Source organism: Heloderma suspectum, chromosome 6 (assembly GCF_057233095.1).
Source record: "Heloderma suspectum isolate Gila_16-S chromosome 6, 16-S_ref, whole genome shotgun sequence".
Lineage (NCBI taxonomy): Eukaryota > Metazoa > Chordata > Lepidosauria > Squamata > Helodermatidae > Heloderma > Heloderma suspectum.
Window position 1 is genome coordinate 127107148 of NC_139463.1, and position 14146 is coordinate 127121293.

Below are 14146 nucleotides of genomic sequence, written 5' to 3' on the forward strand. Positions count from 1 at the left end.
TTGAACACACTTTGGCATTGCCCTTCTTTGGAACTGGAATGTAAACTGACCTTTTCCAGTCTTGTGGCCACTGTTGAGTGTTCCAAATGTGTTGGCATATTGAATGCAGCACTTTAACAGCATCATCTTTTAGGATTTTAAATAGCTCAGCTGGAAGACTGTCATCTCCGCTAGCTTTGTTGTTAGTAATGCTTCCTAAGGCCCACTTGACTTCACTCTCGAGGATGTCCGGCTCAAGTTCAGTGACCGCACTATCATGGCTATCAGGGACATTCAGATCTTTCCTGTAGAGTTCTTCTGTGTATTTCCACCTCTTCTTTATCTCATCTGCTTCTGTTAGGTCCCTGCCTTCTTTGTCCTTTATCATGCCCATCTTTGCACAAAACATTCCCTTGAGATCTCCAATTTTCTTGAAAAGATCTCTAGTCTTTCCCATTCTATTGTTTTCCTCGATTTCTTTGCATTGTTCATTTAAGAAGGCCTTCTTGTCTCTCCTTGCTATTCTCTGGAACTCTGCATTCAGTTGGGTATATCTTCCCCTTTCTCCCTTCCTTTTCGCTTCCCTTCTTTCCTCAGCTACTTGTAAAGCCTCATCAAACAGCCACTTTGCTCTTTCTTGCATTTCTTTTTCTTTGGGATGGATTTCGTTGCTGCCTCCTGAACAATGTTACGGACCTCCGTCCATAGTTCCTCAGGCACTCTGTCTATCAGGTCTAATCCCTGAAATCTATTCCTCACCTCCACTGTATATTCATAAGGGATATGATTTAGGTCATACCTGAATGGTTTAGTGGTTTTCCCTACGTTCTTCAATTTAAGCCAAAATTTTGCAAGAAGCAGCTCATGATCTGAGCCACAGTCAGCTCCAGGTCTTGTTTTTACTGACTGTATGGAGCTTCTCCATCTTTGGCTGCAAAGGACATAATCAATCTGATTTCGATATTGACCATCTGGTGATGTCCATGTGTAGAGTCACCTCTTGTGCTGTTGGAAAGGAGTGTTTGCTATGATCAGCGTGTTCTCTTGGCAAAACCCGGTTAGCCATTGTCCTGCTTCATTTTGTACACCAAGGCCATGCTTGCCTGTTATCCCAGTTATTTCTTGACTTCCTGCTTTGGCATTCCAATCCCCTATGATGAAGAGGACATCTTTTTTTGGTGTTAGTTGTAGAAGGTGTTGTAGGTCTCCATAGAACCGATCAACCTCAGCTTCTTCGGCCTCAGTGGATGGGGCATAGACTTGAATTACTGTGATATTGAATGGTTTGCCTTGGATTCGTACTGAGATCATTCTATCGTTTTTGAGATTGTACCCCAGTACTGCTTTTCCCACCCTTTTCTTGACTATGAGTGCTACTCCATTTCTTCTAAGGGATTCTTGCCCACCATAGTAGATATAATGGTCACCTGAATTAAATTCGCCCATGCCTGTCCACTTTAGTTTGCTGATTCCCAAGATGTCGATGTTCAATCTTGCCATCTCATGTTTGACCACCTCCAGCTTACCTTGATTCATTGTGGGGGGTGGTAATGAACTCTTCGGTCCAAGGCGAATGTCAGAGTATGCACACGTTCTGAGTTCTGCAACACTGTCAGGCAGGCACCTGGAAAATCTTGCTCAGTGAAGTGTTCTGTGACTCCCAGAAGCCTGCAGACTTCCTCTCCACCACCCTAGTTGGTCCAATAAAATCATTTTACTTGCCACTCTATCCTCCAAAAGCAATTGTCATCAACTACTAAAGCCGACCTAAAGGAGATTTGAACGGAGACTAAAAAAGGGAAAAAGGCCATCACATTAAAATACAGTGGCTTATATTTTATCCCCTGCAAATGAATTTCCTTCCCTTTTTACTCCCGTAGCTTGCAAATTTGTAGGCTTGTATTGCAAGGCCCTCCTGAAACATTGAGGCCTAAACTCGATTCAGAAGTGGCCATGTTGTTTGTCTGCAGAAAGGCCCGGATGGTGGTGATACACACCTCCCTGAAAGAGATTCTCCTTCGGGATGGAGACAGCCCCATAGGAGAAGTGGATCCTGTTCCATTCTGTGCCTGTGGAATTACCTGTGGGCCATTTATAAAACCAGAGATACAGGGGGCTCAAATCCTGCTTGGGCGGGGTGTGTGTGCCAGGTTGTCAATGCAGATGCTGAACTCTGGAGCAGGTAATAGGGAAGAGAGTGCCTCTGAGCACATACAGACTGCTGCTCACTTCCTCAGCACTCAGTCGCATGTCAGGGGTCAGGAACATCAGGGCATTGCAGTAAGAAAGGATAGTGTCCTGGTAGGCCTTGAGCCTCAGAACTTCTGTAAGAAATGATCTCCTCCTCCTCCTCAGGAGGTAGATAATTTCTAGACAGAAAGGTGCTGGGGTTAAAAATCCACTGGGAAATCTTCTCTCCAATCCCAGCTCTATGAGTGGGGGGAAGGAGTGGCGGAATTGGCTGGGTTAGAAAGGAAATGCACTTGGCACATGCCCAGAGGCACCCTGTCTTCAAGATGACTTCACATCTTCCAGGCCCAAGGCCTGGCATTCAAAGAACAGGTTCTGGTGGGCTGGGGAGGGCGAGTCCCGCACCTCCAGTGCTCCAGTTAAGCCTCACCCTTCAGCTCTGCCTAAACCCGCTGCCAGAGGCTCAGGAAGGAGAAGGGAGGAAATTGTCTCATGCAGGCAGGTGCTTCCTCTCCCCTCCACACACACCTCCACCCTCCGCGCTCTGCCTGCGGGCGGTGCGACAATGCAAGGAAGCGAGGGAACAGAACAATGTCAACCCAGGACCGGCCCATCTTGAGCATCCTGCAGCGACAGACTTGGGGGGCTTTGAAGCAGGATTCTGGGGGCCTTTGCAGGGGTTGGGGGACTGTAGAGCCAAGCTGGCACTGGCGACTCAGGCATGCCCCCATCATGGGGTGGGTCAAGACTCAGCAGTGGTGCTGAGCATGGAGGTTTCCTGAGTTCTAAGCGACTGGACCATCCCTTTTCCTGACAGCTCTATAAATACACCCTCCCGTTGCCCTCCCCCCTTCCCAGGGCAGCTGAGCCAAGCTCTGCTAGGAAGGATATGGCCTCCCCCGTTTCCTTTCCAGTTTGCACCGACCTTATAAAAGGGGCCTCCCTGGCCTGGCTGGTTTTGAGGCTGGTTCTCAGAGGGCTGGGACTCCAGAAGGGCCAGGGGGGTCCAGCTGGATCTCTGCCCCCCCCGCCCCACACAGTGCCGCACACCTGCTGGCAGGAACGGGGCGACAGGCTCTCCACGGCAGGTCCAGAGAGGTCCCTGCAGGACAGGGGTGAGTGTTCCAGGCGAGGATTCCTGGGTCCATGCAAAGGGAACGCAAGTGGGTAACAGCAGGTCTCCTGGGTGCTCTTCTGGTTTAGAGTGATGGGGCCTGGGGGTGCAGGGCAGGGGGGTTGGGGGAATCTGGACTCCTGGGTTTGGGTTTCCCTGGGTGAGATGATGATCTGTCTGCACGCGCTCCTTATCCTGCCCCCTCCCCAGATTGTCCCAGAGGCTCTGGACAGTCGGGTAAGAGGTACCGGACTGCCTCCACTCTGTGGGTGTCTAGTTGGCAACACTGGACTGGGATATTTGGATGATTGGAGCTAGTTGGTGGCACAAGAACAGAAGTTGTTTCAAGGCACTTGCATCGACGCAGTTCAGTTGTTAAAACCCTTTCAGGATTTGCTCAATGAGAAGCAGTATGTGAGGAGGCTGAGGATGCATGAATTCAGGGCTCAACTTTCCCCCAAATTCTATTGCTCCAGTTTCATTGTTATTTTATTTTGACACCAGGCTTGCATAGTGCTGTGTGTGGTCATCAGATCTGCAGTCACTAGCATGGCATTTCTAGAAGCCAAAAGGCTCCCCCGGCGGGTTCTGCAGCCACCCAGAGCACGCCCTTCCCAGGCTGGTGCATGCAAATGGTCTCGTTTAGAGAGACTGAGATGGGACGGAGGACAAGAGCTGGTGGGTTAAGAGCTGGGGGTCCCAGGAGGCTCGTCCTGAAGCAAAAATAGTGGGGAGCATCAGAAGCTGGGTTACACCGAGTCAGATGATCTGTCTGCTTAGCTTGGCATTGTCAACAGTTGACTTGCGGTGGCTCTCTGGGGATTCAAACAGGACAACTTTCCCAGGCCTACCTGGGGAGGAGGCAGAAGATCCCAGGTTCAAGATGCCACATGCGAAGCATGTGCTTGACTGTGAGTGACAACCCTTCCTAGAGGTTTGAAAGTGATGATGTGGGCGAGGAACTCCTGGGCACTGTTGTGAGCTCCATGAAAGGAAGAGCATTGGAACGACCTAGGACCATCCCTCGGCCAGAGAAAGAACAGCTGCAGGGAGCTTGTTTCACCTTTCCCTGTCAGGAAGAAGAACCCTAGAACTAAGAACTGGTGCCCGAGTTTAACTTTTTCCTCCTCCCTCCCAGTCCCTTTTCCTTTTGTGTCATGACTTTAGGGACTCTCTCTTTATTTATGTTTGTAAGACTCTGGGAGTCTTTGGGGCGGAAGCGTGGGGTACAAATGTGGCGAGCAATCACACAAACAAGAACGGCAGGGCGCCAAGGCGGGGAGACGAATGGGGGGGCAGATGGCCTGGACTCCTGGGTCCAGTCCCCTGCTCAGGGCTGTGTCCCTGGCTCATGGCCAGGTGAGATGGGCCTGAGGCCCTTCCCGTTTCCATGCGGCTCTCATTTTACCACTTCCCAGGCACGATGGCCGGGCCGGGCAACCAAAGCTACGTGCGCGAATTCACCCGTCACTCCAGTGATGTCCTGATGAACCTGAACGAGCTTCGCAAGCGGCACATCCTCACGGACGTCACCTTGCGGGTGGGGGGCTGCCCCCTCCGGGCCCACAAGGCCGTGCTTGCTGCCTGCAGGTGAGAGCGCCCCTCCTGCCTTGATGGCCACAGACCGGTGCAGCCGGTCTGCGTGTGGCATCAGTGGCTGCGGCAGACTGAGGCATCCCACTGACCCCACGGGGATGGGGGCAGATATGCGGCCTGTGTCTGTGAGCCACAAGTGGCGATATCAGTTGCCCAGGCGAGGGACCCGTGGTTAGCAGACGGGGGTCCACGTGGTTTGTGGGTGTGGGGGACCACACGTGGCCTTCTTTGCAGCACAGCCTTTGCCACCCTGGTGCCCTCTGGATGTGTTGGACTACAAATCCCAGCATCCCCCAAGGAGGGCTTGTGCCTTTCATATATGTGGAGAGCATGGGGGCACCTTGCCGTGGTCTGAGGGCTCCAGCTGAGGCACGGGGGGGCCTAGCCATGTGTCAGCAGGAGGGAGTTGATCTGTGGCATGGTGAGGCGGCACCAGAGCTGAGCTGTCTTGGGGATGTCAAGGGTCCTCTTCCACATGCCCTGAAAGGCATCATCCGGCACCACGATCTCCCAGGTCCACGGGGATTTGTGGCTCATGACTTGCAAATGGCGCCACACATGCCAGTGCAGAATGGGGGCGTGGCTAGCAGGGTAGAGCATGCTGGGAACTGTGGCCTTCTCCATGTGGATGTGGCCCTCTCCACCATGATGCTGCCACGGCCCATGACATCTGTGGGAAGGAGGCCTGCTGAGACGTGTCCTCCCCTGATCGCTTCTGCCTTTCCCTTTCCCCAGTGGCTTTTTTTACTCCATCTTCCTGGGCCAGGGTGGCCACGAGGTGAGTGTGCTGACCCTGCCCAGCTCCATCGAGCCAGCTGGCTTCCAGGCCCTCCTCGACTTCATGTACACATCCCGGCTTCTCCTCACTCCGGGCACTGTGCCCGCCATCCTTGCTGCAGCCTCCTACCTGCAGATGGAACACGTGGTGGAGAGTTGCCATCGCTTTATCCAGGCCAGGTACCTGGGGCGGCGGGAGAGCAAGAATAAATGGGGCTTGGAGACCACTCACATTCAGTCAGCCTTTCTCAACCTGGGTCCCTCCCGATGTGTTGGATGACAAATCCCAGCATCCCCAGCCAGGTGCTGCCTGGGGATGCTGGGATTTGTCATCCAACACACCGGGAGGGACCCAGGTTGAGAAAGGCTGCATTAGGTGCTTTCTTGTATCTGGACACAAAACAGAATTCTGGCTGGAAATCAGAAGGGTTTCATTCTCTGCCTTTTTAAATTTCAAAAATATGTCCACACCACCCCGGTTCCTGGTTAGAAGCTTTCAAAACGTCTGCCAATGCAACTGAGACAACCTCAAAAGCAAAATATTTTTTTAAAGCAGCAGCAGCAGGAACGTAAATGAAGCTGTAACCAGGACTAGAATCGGGTTATGCAGTGTTGGAGTCCACTGGCCCATTCATATAGGGATGTAGAAAGCTGTCCTGCACCAAGTCCAGGCCTTGGTTTGTCTAGCTCAGCTTTGCCAGTGCTGACCGGCAGTGGTTCTCCGGGCTTCAGGCAGGAGTTCTTTCCTAGCCCTTCCTGGAGATGCCAGGGACCAGACCTGGAACCTTTTGTATGTCAGCAGCAGAGCTCCAAGCACTTCCTATGCGAGAATTTTATTTCATTTTCTTCAGTTAAAGAAGTGTGAATTGGGGGCAATACTGGAGAAACCGGGGGAGCACTCCTCCTTCAGTCCAGGGAGCAACGCTCTTCTAACTCCGTTTATCCTTTTCTGATTCCTGCAGCTATGACCGGGTGACCTTCTTCTTAGCCCCACCAGACCCCAACGTCCTTTGCCACAAATTCCAGCCCCTTGGAGAAGAGCGGTCCAGGGTGGCTGGTTTCCCAAGACAGGTACAAGACGACTCCACCACTGGTCCCACACTCCCCGGATCCTACTGCCCCAAAGACGAGGATTCAGGGTCTGTGATGTCTCCAGGAACTGGGGACCAGTCCCCTCCCGGCCAGCCGGCCTCTCCTGGCGAGTCGAGTAGCTGCGCCCCGACCCCTGACCCCAAAGCTTGCAACTGGAAGAAGTACCGATTCATTGTCCTCAACTCCCTTCTCTGCGAGGGGCGGCAGGAAGCCCCCGAGTCCTGCAGCCAGGGTGGCAGCGACGAGGACTCTGGCAGTTCCGAGAAAGGAAGCGCCCTTTGCAGGTCAGAACCATTGGGATACGTGCGGGCTTTGGGGAGGGGCTTGAGCCCCCGCACCTCTCATGTCGGAAGTGGCAGGTTCACTTTCTCCTATTCTGAGGAAAGAATCGAGGGCAGGACTTTGTTGGGGTGGTTCAGCTGTGGTTGGGACCTGGCACATGTTCCAAATGTCAGGATCATGAGAGGTTAAGGAGAGTGCCTCTGAACATGTCCAGAGTGCTTTTCCTTATCTCTGCCTTGTACTTTGTACACGGCCCCTGCACACATTTCACATTATGCGGATAAACCTCTGCACATGTGCAGAGTGCCATTCCAACCCCCGCCTTGTACCTCCCATCTCCCGGCCGTGCGCTGGACTACAAATCCTATCCTCCCCAGCCAGCACAGGCTGTGTGTGTACTTCATGTCTGTGGAATAAGAAGACTGTTGCAGGTATTTGGGGGGGTTGAGTTTTTGCTTTCTTTCGTAGTCTAGTCTCTCGTGCCTTTTAAGAGTTGCACAGAAAACAGAAATGACACAGGTGTAGCACTTCCCTGCACAGAGAGGCACCTGCTTGTTTTCCGCCTCTTGCATGGCCAGTTAAATCAAGCGGAGGCAACCCTATTTGTTCATTTATCTGAAGTATTGTTTATCCCATTCTACAGCCAAAAGGGTTCTGAGGGTGGCTTACATGTAATGAGTAAAACAAGAAAGTCCCTGCCTGCGAGCTTGCAATCTAAAAAGCCATGACTCACAAGGAAAAGACCATGGGGAGGGAAGAGGAAAAATAAGTCTTTCAGCAGGGCTGGTGGAATGTTCCTGCTTCTCCCTCTAATCTGCCCCTGTACAGCTGATGGAGTGACTGCTGGTGAGGACCGCTGAGGCTAAGGCAGAGAGAGCTCCAGCTCCAGCAGGCCAGCCCTAGGTGTGACCCACCTTCCCTCTTCCCTTCCCCAGGCTGCCTTCACCTCAGCCCTGTTGCTCCATTTGCAACCAGCCACCCCCCCTGCTTTGCTCCCATCCTCCAGAGGACGTTTCCATGGGCCGGGGAGACCCCTGCAGTGCCGGTGAGTCTGGAACAGGAGCTGGTGGTTGGCATGTTAGGGAGATGGCAGTCTGTATGGTCAAAGGATTGAACAAATACCTGGATTGGCAAAACCAGGCACGTGCAAAAAGGATCTTGGAGTTGTTGTCGATCACAAGCTGAATATGAGCTGGCAGTGTGATGTGGCTGCAAACAAGGCAAATGCAATTTTAGGTTGCATCAATACAAGCAGAGTTTCCAAATCACAGGAAGTAATAGTTCCACTCTACTCTGCACTGCTGAGACCTCACCTCGAATCCTGAGTCCAGCTCTTTAAGGATCCTGATAAATTGGAACAAGTTCAGAGAAGGGCAATGAAGATGATCAGGGGACTAGAAACCAGTAGTGTAGTGGCAAATTCAGAAGTGCAGGGTCCCTCCGTGACAGTGACAGTCACAGCCACGCCCTCTTCTACGATTGTACAACTTTGTAAGATATACAACCTTCAGCTGGGATCCAAAAACAGTGCAGCTGGGAGGAAGGCAGGGGTATTTCAATTGGACCTCTGAGAAACAATGCAGGGATGTTAAAATCTTTTTCACCCGTTCACTCACTCAAACACAAACATTGTAGGTTTTCAGAATATGGTCCTCTCTGGAAGCTTCACCCTCTCGACTCAGCCCTCATGGACAGATCCCTCCTCATTTAAACAGCCCCCTTGCGCACTGCCTTAGCGCCCCAACATTGCCCATTAGCCTGCCCTAAGCTCCTTCATTATATCTCCCCCCTCCCCCTCCAACAGAAACGCCCACACACCCAGCTGGATTGAACCACACGCACACGCGCGCGCGCACACACACACACACACTGGTGTAGTGGCACATTTGGAAATGCAGGAACTCATTGTGACAGTCTCCAAGGGCAGTCCAAAAATTTCAGGCCGCTGTGTCGATCCGTATCAACAAACCAGTTCTAGGCGTTTTCATCTCCACCAGGAGCCCATCTTTGGTAAAGTGAATAGGCCTCAACTGCCCATTCCCGACCAAGTCATCCCAAATACTTTGCATTCCAACATGGAACAATATGTTGTTGCTTGGAAAATTCATTCCCCCCACAGCTACAGTGAGGATCACAGCTACGCTCAGAGGGAACAGGGAATTCTGAGGGGGTGGCAGATGACATCAGAGCCCCTGCTGATGAAAAAGTGCCAGGGCTGCGTCCCTGCGAGCCCCGCCTCCCCTACACCACTGCTAGAAACAAAGTCCTATGAGGAAAGATGGAAGGAACGGGGTATGTTTAGCCTTGAGAAGAGAAGGCTGAAGGGGGATGTGATAGTGCTGTCCAGGTACCTCAGACGTTGTCACAGAGAAGAGGGCCTCAACCTGTTCTCTCTCCTCCAAGACTGTAGGACACAAAATACTGGGCGTAAGTTACAGGAAGGCACATTTCGATTGGACATCAGGAAAACATTTCCGAGCAGTCAGACCACGGAGCCATCTGCCTAGGGCAGTGGTGGGCTCTCCGTCGCTGGAGGTATTCCGGCAGAGCCTGGACAGCCATCAGTCAGGGATGCTTTAAACTGGATTCCTGCCCCGAGCAGGGGGTTGGACTCGATGCCCTCAGTGGCCCCTTCCAACGCCATGATTTGTCTAGGATGCTTCCAACGGCTGCACTGGGAGGGCCTGGCCTGAAAGGAGATGATGCCACCACTGTGATGAAGCTAAGCTGTTGTGGGTCTGGTCAGTGCCTGGATGGGGGACCACCTGAGAACTCTCCTATCTACTCTGCACTTTAATTAAATTAATTATACATTAATTAAATAACTGGGTGGGTGGGGAGTCCGATGCTCTGCTAGAAAGGGATTTTTCCACAGTTCAGCTGCCACACCTGTATCTGTTAGTACCTTTGGGCATGTGCAGAGTGTATGCCCCTCCCCTGCTTCCAACATACCTGGGATTACGGGGAAGGGATTCCAAGGCAGAGCAGACCAGATTCAAGACCCTTGCATTTTTTGCTTGCCAGGTGCTGGCCCATACGACTGCAGGGCCTGTGAGCTGCGGTACCTCCGAGAGGAGGAGGAGGAAGGAGGAGGAGGAGGAGGAGGAGGAGGGGGGAGTCCCCCAGCAGCCCCCACCTCTGAGGAGAAGCCATACAAATGCCATTTCTGCAATTCAGCTTTCCGCTACAAGGGGAACCTTGCAAGCCATAGGTCTCTGCACACAGGTAAGGGGGTGTCTGCACATGCACATAAAAGAGGGTGGATGGGTCAATGTGCACATTAAAGTCACCATTAGGGTTAAGAGCCAGGCCTGTGGGGTTAGGGACATGCTGTGCTGTGCCCTTCCATCTACTGGGGTCACATCAGATCGGGCAGAAAGGGGGCCTCTGTCTTTAGGGTGGCCCCTAATCTTTGGAACTCCTTGCTCAGGGAAATTGGTCTGTATAGCTTCTGCAACAGGTTAAGGCATTTCAGTATCAAAAGGTTTTCCCTGCCTAACTGGATGATTACCGTTTTCTGAATGCCAACTACACCATGGTGGCTTACAATAGTTTCTTTTAATCTTTTGTTCTGCTATGAAAGTTAGGTTTATTTATTAAATTTATATTCCACCTTTTTTCCTCTTGCAAGGAACCCAAGGTGGCTTACATTATCCTCCTCCATTTTAGCCTCACAATAACCCTGTGAGGTAGGTTGGGCTGGGAGTCTGTGACTGGCCCAAAGTCACCTAGTGAGCTTCCATGGCCGAGTGGGAACTAGAATCCAGATCTCCCAACTTCCAGTCCATCCCTCTAGCCACTACACCATGATGGCTCAATAAAAAGGTTTCACTGATTGCATCTTTATACTGCCTTTATTTTGTGCATTGCATCACACATGTACTGTTACAGAAAGGTGGCAAATGCATAATAATAACGATGATAATAATACCTTGTAGACCTTTAATCCAACAAAAGTTTTCTCTGGCCAGCTCAAGTGTGCAATGGAAAAACTGAACTGCTTATCACAAACGTCTTGATTGTGGAGGATTAGAGTTCAGTTTTTCTAATGTGCATTTGAATGGTCGGAGAACTTCTTTTGTTTTGAGAATGCATATATCTTTGCCAAATTGCCAGGTTATTTCGTTTATTTATTTATTTCAGTTGTATACCGCCCAGTAGCCAAAGCTCTTTGGGCGGTTCACAAAAATTGAAACCAAAAAGTGCAGGGTAAAACAATATAAAATATGAAAGCATTAAAACCACAGTGTAACAGTGCAACCAGAGCAAAACCTAGCAGCAATGCAGAGACTTAAAATGCAGATTTAAAGCACCAAAGCTAAAAGACGAGGAAGCGAAAAAGCCGGGAGAACAAACAGGTCTCCAGGTGGCGCCGGGCGGAGCGCAGCGCAGGCGCCGGGCGACCCTCCCTCGGGAGCTCATTTGTCAAGGGGTCCTCCGTGGAAATAGTCACAGCGGGGACAGCGATACGGTGGGGCAGGGCGCCCCCCGGGCGGAGGCCGCCCCCCGGGCGGAGGCCGCCGCTTCCCGCCGCCTCACCGGGCCTCGCCTCGCCTCTCGCCCTCAGGGGAGAAGCCCTTCCGCTGCGGCGTGTGCGGAGCGCAGTTCAACCGGCCGGCCAACCTCAAGACTCACCTGCGCATCCATTCTGGCGAGAAGCCCTACAAGTGCGAGACCTGCGGATCGCGTTTCGTGCAGGTAAGGGGCCCGGGGGAACGCCGCGGCGCCCGGAGAGCTGCCCGCCCTCCAGGGGCCAGCGGGCGCAGAGCAGCCCTCGCCAAAGCCGGCACTCCCCGGATGGGCTGGACTACCGCTCCATCGTCCGGTCCCCCGGGCCCCGATCCCGCCCGCCGGGGCTTGCCAGATGCCCCCCGGCCGTTCCCCGGCCCTTGCGCAGTTCCCTCCCTTGCAAAAGGGCGGGGCTGGCGACTGGCAGGAAGAACTTCACGCTCACCGACGCGGCGCTCCCATTTATTTTGGCCCCGCCCCCTGGCCCTTGGCCCCGCCCCCACCGGACCGCGGCCCCCGGGCGCGCGCAGTTCGGCGCTCGGGCTGGCAGCGGCCCCCGCCAGTCAGCTCTGCCCGGAGGTAGCCCAGATTCTGCGCCCAGCGGACACCGAACGCGCCGTCCTGCCCGCATGCCTCCGCCTGCCGCTCGCCCCCTCCGGGTGGGACGAGGCAGGCCCGCGCGCCCCACCGCCGCCCTTTCTTCCAGGTTGCTCATCTGCGCGCCCACGTCCTGATCCATACCGGGGAGAAGCCGTACCCTTGCGGGACCTGCGGGACGCGCTTCCGGCACCTGCAGACCCTCAAGAGCCACCTCCGCATTCACACGGGAGAGAAGCCCTACCACGTGAGTGGGGCGGGGCAGGATGCGCGCGCGCGTGCAGCGGGATTAGGACCTTGAGGATGCGCGGGGGACGAGAGGAGGGTCTGCGTCCCAAGTGACCCCCTCGGGGGCTCGAGCCATCGGTCCCCATGTACTTGTGAGAAAGGTGGCTTTTCCTAGGGCAGCTTCCCCCCACCTGGCGCCCTTGAGATGTGACGGACTACAACTCCCAGCATCCCCAGCCAGCCAAGGGCGCCAGGTGGGGGGAAGCTGTTCCAGTGGATTTGGGAGTACAAATGACAAATACTGAATGTCTAAAAAGCAGTTCATGGGCTGATAGAAGAAGGCAACCTTTTCTTCATTCTGTGGGGTCGGTGGAATTTGTGGGTGATGATCTCAGTACGTACTGAGCACTGATAGCCCACAAAACACATTTACATTTTTTAGAAGAGGTTTAAAAGAAACTCTCCGGTGCAGCAAATCAGGCAGAAATTGATGGAGTTGGGCATTAATTCTTAGGGGCAAGTATGCATGTCATGGAACAGTTGGGTTCTCCACCCCAGCGCAATGTTTGCTTACTAGGTCCTGCTTTAAAAAAAAAAAAAAAGGGGGGGGGGAGAAACAAATAGGGATCGTTCTAAGAGGAAGCGGGTGGCGGCGTTTAAAGTGTTATTGTCCCATTATCAGTTTGGGGGAGAAGTTGGGAACGCAGGATTCCTGGGTTCCCTGAGAGGCACGTAAGATATAGTGGAAAGTGGAAGAGTGGGAGCCGGGACTCCCGGATCCATCGTCCCCTGCCGAGGGAGGGAAGTGAGGCCTAGCGGGTTGGAGCAAAGGGGGAATTGTTCATAGAATAGTAGGGTCGGAAGGGACCTACGAGGCCATCGAGTCCAACCCCAAGTTCTTGGAAGTCCTTGGCGCTTCCGGTATTAAACGAACAATACATTGTTTATGGGTTGCCGCTGTCGCCCCATGCCCCCTCGACGGACACTGGGGTGCCGTGGGTGGTTCCCTTCCCCCCTGTTTTATCCTCGCGACAGCCCGATGGGGTCGGCTAGGCTGCAAAGGAATGGCTGGCCCGCTCGCCCACTGAGTTTCACACCTGAGCGGAGCTTTGAGCCGGGGGCTCCGGGGGCTGAGCCGGGCCCGCGCCCCGCTGCCCCCCAGAGGCGCGAGCGCGGAGCGGCCGCCCCTTTCCGTCCATCCGCGGGCGGGCGGGCGGGCGGGGGGCGGCCCCGGCGCCCTGCGGCGCGCGCCTGACGCCGGTCTGTTCTCGGCAGTGCGAGGGCTGCGACGCGCGCTTCCGCCACAAGAGCCAGATGCGGCTTCACCTGCGGCAGAAACACGGCGCCGTCACCAACAGCGGGGCCCGCGGCCAGGCGCTGGGCGGGCCGCACGCCGCCCTCTGCTGAGCGGGCAGCAGCCGGGGCCCTCCCACCTTCCGCCGCCGAGATCCGGGCCGCTCGGCGCTCCGCTCGTGCAGCGTCGCCCGCCGCGGGGCGGCCGGCTTCCCGCGCGTGGGGCCTGCCCGTTTGTCTGTTCGCATCCTCTAGGACAAGGGCGCTCAGACATTTGCCAGATCCAAATCCCCAAATGTGGACATTTCAGCAGGTTTGGAATGTTTTGAATTAGGGATGTGATTCCTGGTCTGTTCCTGGCTTCACGAAACTTGCGGAGGAGGTGGGGGCAGCATAAGGAGTGGGGCAGAGAGGAATCTTTCCTCCAAGCAAAGCGGTGGGGGGGAGTGGAACAAGGAGAGACCACCGCCCTTTTGCCAGCGCTCATCA

At 54.0% G+C, this 14146-nt stretch overlaps 1 protein-coding gene across 1 annotated transcript; it reads left to right on the plus strand.

Annotated features, from left to right (window-relative positions):
- The first annotated feature begins 3064 nt into the window (after positions 1 to 3064).
- On the plus strand, positions 3065 to 13855 carry BCL6B (BCL6B transcription repressor). Its single transcript, XM_084806800.1, has 9 exons — positions 3065 to 3284; positions 4702 to 4873; positions 5615 to 5836; positions 6619 to 7032; positions 7966 to 8075; positions 10055 to 10255; positions 11598 to 11728; positions 12246 to 12383; positions 13640 to 13855. The coding sequence occupies exons 2-9, from the start codon at positions 4707 to 4709 to the stop codon at positions 13769 to 13771; spliced, it is 1515 nt and encodes a 504-aa protein (XP_084662926.1). The 5' UTR covers positions 3065 to 3284; positions 4702 to 4706; the 3' UTR covers positions 13772 to 13855.
- The last annotated feature ends 291 nt before the right edge of the window (positions 13856 to 14146 follow it).

Bases quoted from the DNA above. Each gene is read 5' to 3' on its own strand.
- BCL6B (XM_084806800.1), top strand. From the start codon at position 4,707: ATGGCCGGGCCGGGCAACCAAAGCTACGTGCGCGAATTCACCCGTCAC. The intron at 4,874-5,614 runs GTGAGAGCGCCC...CCCTTTCCCCAG, and splicing joins GCCGTGCTTGCTGCCTGCAG to TGGCTTTTTTTACTCCATCT. The intron at 7,033-7,965 runs GTCAGAACCATT...TCCCTTCCCCAG, and splicing joins AAAGGAAGCGCCCTTTGCAG to GCTGCCTTCACCTCAGCCCT.